The sequence below is a fragment of the Aquarana catesbeiana genome, linkage group LG04, assembly GCF_042186555.1.
Source record: "Aquarana catesbeiana isolate 2022-GZ linkage group LG04, ASM4218655v1, whole genome shotgun sequence".
In the NCBI taxonomy this organism is placed as follows: domain Eukaryota; kingdom Metazoa; phylum Chordata; class Amphibia; order Anura; family Ranidae; genus Aquarana; species Aquarana catesbeiana.
This window is the reverse complement of record NC_133327.1, coordinates 605,664,380-605,681,308: the sequence shown is the minus strand read 5'-3', so window position 1 is coordinate 605,681,308 and position 16,929 is coordinate 605,664,380. Positions and strand designations below refer to the sequence as shown.

At 39.2% G+C, this 16,929-nt stretch overlaps 1 protein-coding gene across 6 annotated transcripts in view; it reads right to left on the bottom strand.

The window, feature by feature from the left end:
* KIF16B (kinesin family member 16B) overlaps positions 1 to 16,929 on the bottom strand; it is a 603,866-nt gene that overhangs the window by 294,874 nt on the left and 292,063 nt on the right. For 5 of the 6 annotated variants that reach the window (XM_073628238.1, XM_073628236.1, XM_073628237.1 and 2 more), the window contains 2 exons: positions 16,786 to 16,923; positions 926 to 1,008 (listed from right to left, as the gene is read on the bottom strand). In XM_073628238.1, coding sequence (XP_073484339.1) covers positions 926 to 1,008; positions 16,786 to 16,923 — 221 coding nt within the window. Of the gene's footprint in view, positions 1 to 925; positions 1,009 to 16,785; positions 16,924 to 16,929 lie in introns of those variants that run through there. The other variant, XM_073628240.1, reaches the window with a different exon arrangement.

Below are 16,929 nucleotides of genomic sequence, written 5' to 3'. Positions count from 1 at the left end.
GAGTGTGATCCAAAGAATCTATTTACTTTAATACGAGATGCAATGACCCTGGCACTGTATAGGCTCTTTGTAGCTTCAGTTACATAGAGTTTACAGGGCTATGTTCTTCCAATGGGACAAGACCTTTTTGTGCCACTTCAAGAACAACATAGGGTTGGGCTGAGTGACACTCAGCTTTTTTACAAGAAGCTTTGTATTCTATGAATGAATACAAAGGTTCCTCTGATAGGCAGAGAGGCAGGCTGATGATCTCACAATCCTTGATTCCGCCAATAAGGAAGGGAGTCAGTCAGGAGTGGGACAGGAAGGTCTTGTCTTATTGCCGGACCAAAGCACTGTATACTGAATGTAGCTAAGGCTACATACAGCTAATACACCACGCAGAGCCATTGCATCTCTTAGTAAAGGTAATAGTCCAAACGAATAAAGCAAAACTCCACCCAAAAGGGGATGTTCTGCTCTTCCTCCTACTACTTTACATTTACCACTTTATTTTATTTTTTTTTGGGGGGGGGTAATTGGGTACATGATTTTGACAGGTACCTGCTCCCCCTCTTCCAGTCAGATCACTGTGGCGATCAAAGCGGAAATTCATCCCTCCCCCCGCAGCCATTCAAAGCGCAGCGCGGCTTATGGATGTTCAAGTTGGAAGCAAGCGGGGCTGGGTGGGGCTGGCTCCCTTAAGATGGCGGCGTCTGGACCCAAAGCCAATTGAAGAATCGACTAAGGTGAGGACAGAGCTGTATCCAGGGGCAGGTAAATGTCCTTATATTAAAAGCCAGCAGCTACTATTTTTTTTAGCTGCTGACTGGGGGGGGGGGGGGGGGGGGGCTGGAGCTCTTCTTTATGCTACATTAAAAGCTGGAGATCAGCTTTAATGACTTGTTTATGGATAAATACAAACCAGATAGTAATGTGTTCTCACCTTCCTTTTTTCTCTTAATTTAGCAGCTTCTTTTGGATGATTAAAGCGAAACATGTTGGTCCTACCCAAGAGGATGACCGCCCCTTTAAAAAATTAAAAAAAAATAAACGTGTAAACATAGGTCAAAGGTTACATCAGATCATAGTTTAATATACCCACCAAACACTAGGGCCAATTAGGTGGAGTTCAATTGGCTACTACTAAGCCTTTTGGAAATAATAGAAAGCCTGTACAAAAAATTGGTAGGTTTTGAACTCAGGCCACAAGTGAAGAATGGTACTGCCTACCTACACAACGTGATTAACATGATTATTGGATTATTTTTTTTTATATTTTTTGCTAATCCTATTCATAGCCTTCCTTTACATGTTGCTACAATTTTTACAGCCTGCCATAAATTAAACACAAGGAAAACAAAACTGTCTTTTGAGGTCAACTTCATATTAAATTGCTACAAAGATTTCAATGAATGTCAGCAAAATAAAATTAAACCATCATACATAACTGAGCCGATAGATTAAGTTAAGTCTCTGGCTGTCAGGTGGAAACAAAACTAGCTTACGCACAGCAGCTTTTCAATACAAAATAGTACAAAAGGTGAAATATACAATTGCACACCAAAGTGTTACTGTCATATGGAATATAATAATGAAACTCCTTATTGGGACACAACTCTGTATGACCCTGTACAACCTCTTAACAGTTTGATTCAAAGACGCATAATAAATTCAGGAGTCTATGCTGCCACTAGGGCATTGTAAACATAACTGTGTAGAGCAATGGTTATTAACAAGTTGTATGTGTACCCCAGGGGTAATTTTCATGGGCTCAGGGGGCATGTTTGCATCCCACAGTAAGTTAATCATAACAGCTTGAAATATTGGAAACTGGCAAACAATTAACATTTATTAGTTTTTTAAATACTGTGCTGTCTGAAAAAGTGCATACAATTAGAAGATATCACAAAATAAATCTATGCATGGAAAGCAGTACTTGAACTTATGTATATAATGCCTTCTTCAGGTCAGCCCATATATAGCAAAAATGTACATCTAGGCTCGTTCCCAGCCTTGACAACATCAAAGCATAGAAGAAGTGATGACTGTAGACTGTGTCCTCTAAAAATCTATTTTCCTTTTTCCAAATAAGTACAGGATGAAAGATAGAGCTTTATCTTGTATCATGTCCTAATTTGGGATTGGGTAAACCTGACCCCCACCACCACCACAGTGGGGTTTAAAAAACTGGAGAGTGCAAAATCTGGTGCAACTCTTCAACCAATCATGTACCTGGGTGTCTTCAAACCGGGATGTTTCTGGTCCCACAGCTGCAGTCTTACCTGTTGTGGAGGAGGAGCTCTGGAGTTATTGCAATGTTCTCCCAGCTTGATGCATTGTCTTGGACTTACTAGCCCCACCTGCTGTCAGCTGCGGACAATGAACAATCAAGCAGCCCATAAAACGCAGCACTTCCTGTTACTCGAGGCGTTTGTTTGGATGAGCTGCCTGGGTGTATTGATAACTCTGATTTGGACTACCGGATATTAAACCTTTACCTGAATTCTTGACCATTCTCCAGCCTGCTGATTTGGCACTTCACCGCCAGCCAGTGTATGACCTCGGCCTGTCTGACCATTCTTTGGATTTTGATTTTGTACCGCTTTGCCTGATTTGTTGCCAACTTGACCTGCCTGACTACGTTTTCATCTGAATCCTCAGCATACAAGCTCCACTTTGGACACTACCTACCACAGGTACCTTACATCAGCTTCCAAGTTTTTTTTTTTTTTGTCAAAGCTTAATTGAACAAGCTGAAGTTAGAAGATGATCGTCTACCATGCACAGCTGCACCAGATTTTGCACTCTCCAGTTTAATGCCCCTTTCACACGGGCACCTTCACTAAGCGGAATCCGTTTGCTCAGCGGGGGGATCTCTCCGCTGATTCCTGCTGAGCAAGCAGATGATAGGTCGTGTCCACTCCACTATGCAGAGTGGACACAGACACAGTCCTGCTCTCCTGTATAGGGGCAATCAGATGGAAACAGGCTGACTGTCCATTTCCAACCGATACCATCTGAGCCGCCAGATGGATAGGGAAAAGGACTGCTATCCATTTGTTTTTAGCAGACAGTATCGGATCGGATGGTGACGAGTGTCAGCGGACATGAGGAGACTGAAGGGTCCAATTGGACAGCGCGTGTGAAAGAGGCCTTAGTAAATCAACTTCAGTGTTAGATTTTAATTTTCCTTAGCTTGGGTAATTGAGATTAGCAAACCTTCATTGGGACTACTCTGTAAACACAGGGTTTTATCGTGGGGTGCATTAAAATAGAACTAAAAGGCAAACCTTTTTCAATTTGGATTGTTATAACCATTTTTTTTTGCCATGTGTGCCCCATTAGGGAGGTTTTCCTTCACTTCCTGTCCCCATAGGAGTTGAGAGTAAAATCCTCCAAACTTTGAGAATTCCTGGTTGCCACCAAGATCACCAGAACTAGTGTCCATATAGGAAAATGTCCCCTCTATCGCTGTTCTGGTAACTACTCGTTTTTTGAAATTTTCTATTACCTTCACCTTCTAGTTTTTCCTTTAGTTATACTTTAAGCTCAGAAACACAACATTATCAGGGGAAATATACATAAAAATAGTATACCTTTTTTACTATCACCAGCTAAAGCAGCCATTGTCAACCAGGGTTCCATGAAACTCTAGGGTTCCTCCAGAGGTTGCTACTTGACATCGCATTTAAAGTGTTACTAAACCCACAACAGTAAAATCAGTCTGTGTATGCAGTAAAGCATGCTTGTTATGCGCACTCCTCTGCATTGTGTAAAAATGCTGTTTGATCCTGCCTTCTCTGATCCTCCCCTTTTTCCACGGTTCCCAATCCATCTTCTGATAGTACAGAGCCTTGGGGGCACTCTGCACATGCTCAGTTTGGTGTGCATTTCTAGAGAGTTTTTTTTCATGGAAGGGTTTTTTTCTTGGTCAGCACAGGGCCAATCAGCACTGTCCAGACAGAAAATCAGGGGTCATGCAGCCTGAAAGGACAGTCAGAGAAGAATGAAAACTCTTCCAACAAGCTTTAACCAGACACTGATAGATGTCATAATACTGCTTTATACTGCTGATGAGAAAAGGTATTTAGCCGTTTATATTTACTAAAATAATTGCATTTCCATGCTCTGTGTACTGTGGGAGACCAGATATGGTGAATGCAGGGTCCTGGGTTTAGTAACACTTTGATACCAACAAGTTTCCACTTGGCAGAGCCAGCTTTTTGACACCAACAATCTCTTTTGGTTGTCTGTAAGGGTGGCACTCTACCACTGACCCCCAATAAACAGTTTTTCCATAGAGTCCCAGGGGTTCTCTGAGACCTGAAAATTTGTTTCAAGAGTTCCACCAGGATAAACAGGTTGAGAAAGGCTGCTTTAAAGACTCTCATCCTATAATATTCATATGCAGTGTGCTATTTCTACCGGTACAATAAAGGTCTGGTCTATTCTATAGACTAATACAGTTCAGGCCTTCCATGTAGCCTCCTGCTAAGTATTTTGTAGTAAAGTATATATTGATGACACAGAGTAATCAATCTTCAGAAATCCAATAAGATATATTTACATCACTGCATTTTAGTGGGATCTGTGAAAATCTGTTTCACTGGCTTTTTACACCTTTGTAATGAGAGAAAAGTCAATAAACCTTTTGTTTAAATCCTACTTGTATATTTTGGTGGGGCTTACAGCAAAAATGCACCTTCCATAGGAATCAATAGCAACATGTAAAATGTGTCTAAAACTCACCTAAAGCACACTGCATAGCAACTACAACACATGAGAACACAGTGATGTGAAGGTTGATATATTATGTATGAGTCTACCAACATTCATTATAGCCACAGATACAATTATCACGGACAATATGCCACACACAATATTCATCCAGGTATCATGGGATAATGCTGCAAAAAACACCTACTGGCCAAAGGGGAAAATACTAGGAACATCCATCAAAGAGGGGAAAACATGCAAAATACATCCATCACACCCACAATAGAATGTTGAAACCAGTCCCAACCATTGAGGAAAATGCCACACACATAACACCTTACAGTGTGAAGGAAAAAGGGCATACACAAGAATATATACAAATTCTCAGGTTATTCAAAGGTAATGTAATGTACCCCCGAACTAACATGCCTCACCTAAGAAAAATGGAACAAAGACAGAACGATAATTTACCTTCACTGACACATAATATTTTCAGGTTTTTTTCAGTAGCAGTGACTGAAGCAAAATTGTAAGAAGTACACAAAATGTTAAATAAGATCAATATACCTATCACCGCCTAACCAAATTGTTTTCTCTTAGGAGATACTGCAATGGGAGGGTTATTTAAACATGGATGAGCAGTCAGTTGTTGCCAACATACAGACCTAAAGTAATATGAATGAAAGTAGTCCTCCAAACAATATGGTATAGCAATGTACAGAAGAAATTGGATGGACCCTTCATTTTTTACATAAAAAGGTAAAGCTGGCTATACATGCGTTGAACTTCAGATGATTCCTGCTAAATCAGCCACTCCCGGCTCAATCAACTTTGATCTGGAGAAGAAAATTCTCAGCTGTACAGTGACAGTATCCAATCTGTAGCAGGTATTGGGACTTTGTGTGAGGCAAGCAGCCATATGACATACTATGGTTTTAAAATCACCTACCTCATTCTAATTTCCCCGCCTGACCTTCTAGCTAGCCCCCTAAATTATTCTATACATTCTTTATAGATGGCTACACTGTATCTGCTCCTGAAGATTGGAACTATCCATGAAACGTGTCGAGCTATTAGATGCCTTTCACAACATAAAACCTCTTTATACATCAACGATTACATGCTGTTTTTGGACCCCACCAACTTTTACTATGTTGTTACTGTGAAGACACGCAACAATGAGTTTTGGTCTTTTATTTATCTACTTATTCACCACTGTGACTACATATGCTGCTATGTTGCTATGCTACATTGCTATTGTTATTATGTTATGGAATACAAGTTTATACGCTCCATTACATCATACTGTATGTACTTTGGTATTATGCAGGTTATATGGTCACAATTTGGTTTATTCATCAGACATTATTAACATGATGTTGCGGCAATATGCAACAAACAGCCTGGTGTTTTTATTACGTTACCATTATGACTATATTATACTGCTATGTCATTATGTTATTTTACCACTCTGTACTCTATTATGGTATTAAAGTTTCCTTGTTTTACTAAATTATACTGTATGTACTTTGTTACCATGCAAGTTATGTGGTCACAAATATGGTGCACTCACCAGACATTCTCATTAATACTATGTTGTGTTACCTTCCTGGCTGCTTGCCTCACACAAAGTCCCAAACCTTTTTTCTCTCTTTATATCTACATATCGGGGATGGAGGTACATTCCTATTTTAATATCCTCATATAAAGTCCCACCTAGTTAGTTTTCTCTTTTTTTCAGTAGCAGGTATTGTTCAGGTATTCTGCCAGCCAGTGGCACTAGCTGCCAGAATACAAAAGACGGCAGGGGAGATTCGTCCATCTTTGCCATTTAGCATGGGTCGAAGAATTTGTTTAGCTTTTCTCTTTGGCCCTTTTCACACGGGCACCGCCATGCAATGGATTATGCTTGCTCAGCGAGGGATCGCTCCGCTGTTTCCTGCTGAGCAGGCAAATGACAGGTCCAGTCCGCTCCGCTGTGCAGAGCGGACACAGTCTCGCTCTCCTCTATGGGGAAATCACATGGAAACGGACAGCCTGTCTTATTTTATCTGATCCTATCCATCGGATGGATGGAAAATAGGACCACCACCCGTCTGGATTCTGTGGGCAGGATCGGATCAGATAGCGGCAGATGTCAGCAGACAGGTGTCCGTTGACATCCACCGCACCATAGGGGAGACTGCAAGATCTGATCAGGTCCGCCAGAAAAACGGACAGGGAGACCTGAACGGACAGCCTGTGTGGAAAGGGCCCTTTCAGACCACAAGCTAAACAAAAAAAAATGTGTGAATGGGCAGCTTAAGAAGCAGATGTTTAGGGTGCAGTGCCTGGCTTTCGGATCCATGCACCTGCCCCTGCTCACAAGTAAAATTTTGACATGTGGCTGTCCATGCAGCTGCTTTGTCTGCATCTATTTCTATGGGCTGCCTGCATGCAGCTCTGAGGTGAATGCACATGCAGCAGAAAGTGGCTCAGCACAGAGAATGGGGCTCAGCATCCATCTGAATGAGCCCTTAAAATTACAATTCCTTTCTGGGTGTGTGTCTTTGTGCATGCAGGGCATGTCAAAATGAACATATAAGGGCAGAAATGTGCAGCCGCCATGAACTGCAATAGTAAGTAACAACCGGCAGATGGTGAAGGTTTAAAGCTGATCATTACAACCTTCCATCCAACATCTTGACTTGAACTGTACAGTGAATATAAAGCAAAATATTTCAAACTTTTGCAGGAAAACTTCCAAGAAAATACACCAATTTGACAAAATAAGTCAACCGAAGTAAAAAGTGTTTCATTTTTATTCACCTTTGTAGAAAATCATCTTAGTTCCCTTCTAAGTTCTTCCAAAGCTGTTGATCTTCCAGATCATATAGCTTTCCGCCTCAGTTCCTTTAATCAGCCATCCACCAGCTGGGTGTCTCAAAGCTGACTGAGGTCCACTTACAAAACCTACATCTTCCAATATTCCAACACAGTGGCTCTTTGGTTCAGCTATATAGCATTATAAAAGGACTAACAAGATAGAAAAATGACTGTGAGGCTAATATCAGCATTACAAATTAATTTATGATTGCCATTGAACTATAACAATGATAGATTTCCCTACTGGAGGGGGGATAACCTGATTATTAACCTTCCATTAAAGTTTCCAGAACTGTTCATTAGCTATTTCAGTGGAAACCACCACACGTAGTTTAATATTTTCATGTAACTTTGATCACCTCAGCAATCTGAGAAAAGCGTGTTAATAATCATAACAAAACAGATGGTAAAGTGATGTACTAGGCGGAAGGTTAAGCATAATGGTTGTGTTATGTACTATAGCTCATTTCACTCACAAGGTATTTTGTTCTCGCTTACATGCAAGCGTTCTTTTTAATTTAATAAGCCTGGCAATTAAATAAATTGATACCTATAAAAAAAAAAAAAAAAATTACATCTCAGCTCTAGCAACCAACTGATGATCTAAATCAAGCATGTCTAACTCCAGTGAAACAAAGTGGCAATTTGAAAAGGTTTGTTTCCCTTGTCTTCATTGACCTCATGTTGATGTTCGCTATGGTCTTCCTGATGCAATATAGGTGCCAGGAAGAGCCATTATGGTGAGTGTAAGCTGCAACATGGACAATGACCAGTTCTGCTACTGCTACATTCTATTTATTGCAACGCAAAGTGAGTATTTCACTGAACCATTTGTCTCAATACACTTCTACAATGGATGCTGGTGAGAACAAAGTGATGGCTTCCCTTTGGTGTTCATGTGTTACTATGAGGGCCATGCTTGCCTAATGGGAAAATGTTGACAGACCAACTAAAAAAAATAAAAATTAGTAAATAAATTTAAAATATTACACTGAAAACATATTCACTGTGAATTTTATTTCAAAGTAATTTATTTTCTTTCTTTTTTCACATTTGCAGGTTTATTGACATTCATAGGGATTGCAATTGGGGAAAAATAATATACCACAAAAAATATTTCCAGTTATAACACTATACTTTTCTGTGGCTGGTTTTTATTGATTTTTTTTTTTTAACAATAAATGGGATAAACGTGAAGAAATGGAGGCGTCGCATTAAAAAATATGGGAGGGGGGGGGGGGGGGGAATACAGGAATGCCGTTGAATAAGCTTATCCTGCTCAGTAGTTCAGAGATTTTGGACAGACATAGGTTCCTTAATTTTCACTGCATTGGGTCTACTGAATATTTTGAACCCCAAGAATTGTCTGTTGGGTATATTTGGGGACCTAAACGCTCTTCACATGCTAAGAGATTGCTACGTATACTACATTTTTATGTCAAGAAATCCCTTCTGTTATCCTGGAAGGGATCAGCATCACCTACTTTGACGCATTGGTAAAAACTCATTAATGACTCCCTACCCTTATATAAATTTACCTTTGAACTTCAGAAGAAACCAAAAATGCTCCATAAACTTTGGGGCAAGTAGATTACTAGTCCTTTAACTCTGGCGTCTGTACAGTCATAATAACTCTATACTTAATAGTGTTCCGCACTTTATTCTGACTGTTATTGTATTTGCTTTTATTGCACTTACTGGGTGGCCCCATTGTTGAGACATGCAAGATGTTCTGGTACTAATTTTAGTTTTTGTTTTGTTTTTTTGTACAGTTTTTTTTGTACACTTGTAATAGGTTTTGTCTTTTTGTAAACTCAAAATTCAATAAACATATATTTAAAGAAAAACTACTTGTATAGTGCTGCAAATTTTTGCAGCACTTTAAGATTTTTATCTTGCCTAGTTTTCTAGTTGCATGTGTATTTTGGGCGGTTTCTTTTGTTCTACGAGCTATCATTATGTTTTCTGAGGATGGGTAAGAAAGATAAATAGAGCGGTGGTGTTGTTGGTATGCTAGTTTTCTGCAACCAAGAAATCCCAGCATGGACTGGCAGATGTTTTCACTTGCAGGAATGTCCAAAGAAACTCTGTATATAAAAAGGCACATAATGCGCATTCACACAATATAAATGAAAGAAAGAGCAACCAGAATGAACAGATGCACCTCTTATGTGTATGCAGGCAGAATGGACCCAGACCAAGTAACCAAAAAGAAGGCTGATCATTAGTAAGATCTCATCTGGAATATGCAGTTCAGTTTTGGCACCAGTTCATGAAAAGGATATTGGGGAACTGGAGAAAGTGTAGAGAAGAACAACCAAGCTGATAAGTGGCATGGAGGAGCTCAGCTATGATGACTGTTTAGAGGAACTGAATGTACTCTCTCTTGAGAAGAGGAGATTAAGGGGGGATATGATCAACATGTATAAATACATAAGCGGTTCATACTTGGCATTGAGTTATTCCCTTTAAGGTCAGACTCAATACAGAGGACAAGGGGGCACTCTTTAGGTCTAGTGGAAAAGAGATTTCATCTCCAAATACAAAAAGGCTTCTTCACCGTAAGAGATGTGGAATAGCCTCCCTCAAGAGGTGGTTCTGGCTAGCTCAGTAGATTGTTTTAAGAAAGGCCTGGATTCTTTCGTAGATGTAACCGGATACTAATATTTATAGGTGAAGTTGATCCAGGAAATATCTGATTGCCGCTTGGGAGATCAGGAAGGATTTGTTTTCCTTGCCAGAGCAAATTGGTTCATGCTTAATTGGGGTTTTGTTTTTTTTTCCTCTGGATCAACAGTGGGCATAGGATTGTATATATATTTTTGTCCTTCAATTGGTTGAACTAGATGGACTTGCGTCTTGTGTCTATACAGCAGCCAATAAGCAAAGATGGACAATAATGCCTACAACTATAGTGAGACTTAAAAAACAAAAAGATAAAACCACTATATACACACTTTAATAGAGCTAAACAAAACATTATATTACATATTTAACTAGTAAAACTGTAATTACCCTTTAGGGAAATGGGCATGCCAAAGACCCTGGTGTATGTATCGTGTTTTTCATATATATAGCATATTTTTTTCTTTTGCATTTACTGGTCAAGCTGGGTAAGCCGTTCCCTCAGTCTTGGGGCTGTAATTTATTTCCATCAAAATCATTTATTTTCTTATTGTGCGATACTGTGTTATACTGCAAAAAATGTCATTTGATTTTACATTGCTAAAAAATTTTAACTCGCTTCTCACCTAGTCCTTAATACACTTTGATTGTGTAGAAGCCACTTTTTACACCACTGAGTCGATAACCTGAAATAAGCATGGGTATATTGGATATCTCAGCACCTGATATTTACCGGCTTGTTCCGGGTCAGTGACTCACCAGGTATTGAAACAAAGATGAACATAATATCCGTGAAATGTGCAACTTGGAAACCAAATCGGCAAAAGCAGCTTCTAGATTTTTCTATTTTTGAACAATTACAAGGAGTCCCAGGCATGACTTAATAAAAGTTCTCCTACACCTTATATGTAATGGGTCTAAAATTTGTAGTACTTCTACTGATTTGAAATGAAAGGCAAAGATTAGCTACCAATTGTATGTTTTTGGTGTGCCCTACTGACTCCAAGCATCCATCCATGTCCTTGCTACCATAATTACAAAAATTCAGTCATAACTATGTATGTTACATGACTCATCGTCTATATCTAAGCAGTAAAAGCTAATCTTCATACTGCCAGGGTTCTGTAACAAGATGAATATTTAGCTCTAGAGATGTAGATGTACTCCATCTTCAGATTGTGGAAGTACTGCAAAACACTTTGACAAGCAGCAAGTTTAGAAGTCACTAAAGCATAAATAATTAATGCAGTGAAGAAGTCGCCAGTATGAAGACAAGCGTGGACCGCAGCCTTCCCACGCTGTGCCGGTCATTAACAGCGTACCTAATTCAACAGAGGTGGGAGAATGAAACCATGGTACCTGCAGCTCTGGTTTGAAACTATAAAAATTATGCAATGAAAACGATAAACATTTTATCCTGGAAAAAATGCTAAAGAATTTAAATGTATATGTAGATCACAAAAATGTTACTTGTTTTGGCATTTCAATTTACCAATTTAATTTTTTTTTAGAGCAAAAAGGTATGAAAGAACTAAACTATGAAAACTCTTTAAAATATTCATTCTTCAAAAAAGATCATCTTACAGTCACTTCCAGAGTCATCAGCTCAGTAACTTCTTTCTACAACAAAGTAGTATGATTATATTCAGTTTCAACAAGAACATTGCTTGCAAAATACTGTACAACTCTTTTAAAAAGAGTGGTTTTTTTGCATATATTTCCTTATTTATTATGTTCAAGGATAAAAACAAAAAAAAAATCTTGGTAGTCAGGTAAATTTGACAAACTGCATTTGAATATATTATATTTACCACTTGCAGCTAAGCAGATGAAGATCTAGGCTATATTTCCATATTTTCATAAGGCCGTGCTGTCAAGCAGGCTGTGTCGTGGACAGATATTATAGCCAGATGTAAAACTATATCCAGCTGAATGACTTTGAGGACTTGTATAACCCCTTCTACCCCAACAAACAAAATACCCATTTGGTTTTCTACCTGCAGGGGCAGTCCAAAAGGAAGGAACTGGTGCTGGGATTTCAGAAAACCAAGCAAGCTCCTCTTTATTAGTATCAGTATATATATCTCATGTGGTCAAATATTTCTGTGTGCCATCATCCCTTAGCTACATATATAGAACAGATACCCCTCTTGGGAACGGGACTTTAAAAGGCACAAACTAAAAAGTATATATATATATATATCTATCTATCTATCTATATTACACATGCATACACACACACACACACACACACACATAATACATAAATTAAATAAAAGAAAAGCGATTATAGGGCAGCAGTCCCAAAATGATAGAAATGAAAACAACTGACGCGTTTCAAGGACTTTTCTTCAAGAGGAAGTAAAGTCTCATTTTGTAATTGTACCTACAGGTAAGCCTATAATAAGGTGTACCTACAGGTACTGTGAATATCTCCTACACTTGTACAATTTAGGAGATATTCAGACTAAGTCATCGGCGCATGCGCTCTGAAGGTCCGGCTTACCGCGCCGGACCTTCAGAGCCGTGCCGTAAACTGAGGCTCCCACACGCATGCGCGGGAGTGACATCATCACGGCTTCAGCCACGCACAGCGCCAGAGCCCACAAACCCAAAAGAAACACCGGGAAAGATGTCAGCTGTCTCAGTGGTGTGCGGGCACCACTGGAGGGCTTTGTTCTAAGTTAAGTATTTCATAATGAGCTAGTATGCGATGCATACTAGCTCATTGTGCCTTTTTCTTACGGGGTTTTTTTTTCTGTGTTTACAACCTCTTTCAGAGGTTTCTGTAGCAGGAAAACACTGCGTAACAATGGAGATATATGAAAGGATATCAACCGCTGCATATAAAACCAGGGATTGTTGCAGATGCCACCACCATGAACAAATCCACCAACAGAGGTAGGTGAAAGCCACGGGTTCCCACCCGCTGAGATCTCCCATCAAGGCCTTAAAATGAGAAGCTTAATTGATATTGGTGTAGTATAAGAAAATTGATAGATGCTAATAGAAGACTATAGGGATATGAGAAGAAGCCAGCTGGGCAGGACACTCTCTTAGATAGTGAGTCAGGTCATATATGGATAAAGGACCTCCCAATTAGATATCTTCAGGCTGGTTTCTTCTCAGATCCTCATAGCCTTCTATTAACATCTATCAATTTTATTATACTATAATATAGATAGATATCTATATATAGATATATATATAAATCTCTCTCTCTCTCTCTCTCTCTCTATATATATATCTATATATATATATATATATATATATATATATATATATATATATATATATATATATATATAGATATATATATATATATATATATATATATATAGATATAGATATATATATATATATATATATATATATATACACACACATACATACACACACACACAGTACATACACATATTTATACATATATACACACACACACGCACACATAGATCATCAGGTCTGAGGCTGCTGTGCATATGATGACAGCAGGCTAAAAGGATGAAAAGGAAGAATGAAGGTTTTATGGTAAATAAATGTAATAAATGAGTACACAACTGGATTCAATTTTATATTTTATATCTGGAATAAACACTGTATTTTGTATTCATTCTTTTTTTAATGAATACTGGATTAAATTGAGTATTTTTACCTGCCTGGTGTTTTTTTTTTTTTTTTTAAGTCATCCCAAGGTAATTTATTATATAATTCTGTATCTACAAATTGGAGTTGATTTACTAAAGAATAGAGTATGTTCTCTTTGCAAAGTGTATGTATTCTTTGTCAAATTATTGTTCACTTAGCTTAGTATACAAGGAGAAGCCATTTTACACTTAGAACACCAAATCATGTGCAAAGGACAGAAAAAAAAAATATATTTTTGCTTGTACGTGACTGGACTATTTAAGTGAACAGAGCTTCAATTCATTCACACAGCTAAATGAACATTCACTTTGCACAATGCACATTCATTTTATAATGGGGACATTCACTTTGAAAAGTGAGCAGCCTCTATTACTTTAGTAAATCAGCCCCAAAGTAATTGATTCTAGTGTTATGCAGGGGGTGGCTAAACTTAAAAGTCTCAGTAAGGCAGATTGCATGCATAGTAACTATTTTGTACTCATAGTAACCATTAACAATTGAAATCAAGATGGGTTGGATGCAATATGAATCAGTGGTGTACAGAAATATAATTACTACTAAAGATATAAATAATTCACAGCAAATTTGAGTTGGGTAGAAATTGTGTAAAAGAGGAACTTGATCTTTAAAGCCTACTCTTCATCTATTAATGCAATGCAGTCAGCCTGCATATGCTTCTCTTTTGTTAGCAGTGGCCCAGCTCTCCAGGACACCCCTCTGAACACTGCTCTGCTCAACAGCTCTACTCAGGAAGCAAGAAGGATGTTGATTAGAGCAGTTTTCTGCAGAGTGTCTCAGATCTCTGGAATACTTAAAGCAGAGTTCCACCCAAAAATGGAACTTCCACTTTAAGTGATGGTGACCCCCTGACATGCCACATTTGGCAAGTAATTTTTTTTTGGGGGGGAGCGGATATCCTCTTTTTAGAGGCACCCAGCTCCCACTTCCTCCCGGGGCTCCGCGGCGCCGGATGGAAGTTCACCTCTCCCTCCCTCTCTGCAATCTTCTGGGACACGTCACAGGACCCAGAAGATTGCCCCGCCATTCACAGCACGCAGCATGGCTGGCGCATGCGCCATGTGGCTTCACAGCCGAGCACCCACAAGTACAATGCCGGCGCTGCAGAGAGGAGGGGGAGAGGAGCAGGGCTTCGTTCGCCCACATCACTGGACCGAGTGTCCGATTATTAAAAGTCAGCAGCTACACTTTTTGTAGCTGCTGACTTTTAAATGGGTGAAACGCCGCTTTAGTCTGCTCACATAATTTGTAATAAAAACATCTTTGCCATTCTGAAGTTTCCCTCCAACCAATTTGCATATTATTTTATATATACTGTGAATCTCTACTTGCCAAATATAGATAATAATAATAATAAATGCAGAAATCTCCCTCCACTAAGTCTGGCTGCATCCATTTTAACTGTGGGCAGCTGAAGCTGCTGCCTGTTCACTTCCTGGATTTACAGAGACACACACAGAGGCTCACCTCCAGATCTGCAGCTCTCATTGGCCCTCTTAGGACTCACCTTCCTGGCAAACTCTCACAAGAGTGAGAGAGAGAGAGCTGTGCATGATGTCATACGCCTAGGTTTTTTACAAGACAAGAAACAGGAAGTGGGCTGTATCAGGTATTTACTGGCAGAAAAAAAATGTTTTACTATTCAAAGCTTAAACAACAAGGGCAGAAGATTTAATAGATGCAAAGATGAAAAAATGACTGAAGGTCCGCTTTAAGTGTGAGTTTTTTACCCTTGCTGCAGCACCTGGCTGATGAAAAAGTAAAAAAAGAGGCATATTTATCATTGTATATGCTGCCTGACTACAAGAATAAAATTAAAAGAGGGTTTAATTGGGCTTCAAGATTGCATATCTCCCCATCTTAATCATATGTTTCAGTATCATAGATCACTGCCATTATCTTCGCCACAGTCTCAATCTTAAACGTCATCCAAGACTTACAGGGTAGCTGAAAAATATAGTTCCACAAATTAGAAGAGGTTCTTCTGCAAGCTACCTCCTGGAGGGGCCCAAACTTGGCATATGTACGCAATACTTCCTTCCTTGTGATGATTTAAAGCAGTAGTGGCTTCCGGACAGTCCCATTCTTAAATTTACCATTGAAGTGGTAGCAAACCGCAGCTTGTTTAAAAAATAAAAAAAAAAATGTAAGGCAATTGCATAATGTGCTAGTATGCATTGCATACTAGCACAATATGGAATGCTTACCTTGAAATGAAGCCTTCCAGCGATGCGCTGTCACTGCTTGAGAGCTGACATCTTCCCCCAGTTTTTCTTCTGGGTTCGCACGTGCTCCTGCTATGTGATTAGCCGGAGCTGCGATGACATCACTCCTGCGCATGTGTGTGGGAGCCCTCAGTTGCGGCACAAAGATCTGATGTGAAACGCGTTAGCCTGTCTGTACCTTTCATTACCATGATGTAAGAGATTTTGGATGTTCTACACTGTTTTGCCACAAATAAAAGGTGTTATTTAGAGTGCGGCCGTTCAGCTGTTTTCTTCGATTTTCTACAAAGATCTGAAGGTCCGGACCATCAGAGTGCATGCGCTGGTGATGTCACCAGCTGTATCCAGGGTGAATATCTCCTAAATGGTGCATGTTATGAGACATTCATTTTACATAGTAGCTCTTTTGTACACATTGGAACCATTAACATTCAAAATCAAGATGGACTGGATGCAATATGAAGAATCAGCGGTGTGCAGAAACATAAACACTCTAAAAATATAAAAATCACAAAGCAGGCTTTACTATTGCTTTAGGTAAGCCTCGTAATTCTTTGGAAATACGTTTTTGGTGCTGACCTCAGGCCTTAAGTAGATCAGAAACTGCAATTTTGTGGAAACTAAGAATTTATGGCAGGGGAACAATTCATCAGGAAGAAATAAAAATGGATGGTTAATAATGCAATAAACAACTATGTTTTTGCCTTACCTTGGTTCAACGGAGAAGGTCCTCCAATCTGGATTCCATTAACAGAGCACTGTGCTTCATTCAGTGGAATAAGGGTTACTGTACCATTGAGATTTTCAAAGATACAATGTTCACTTCCCAAATCGAGTCCATGCAGAACTGTGT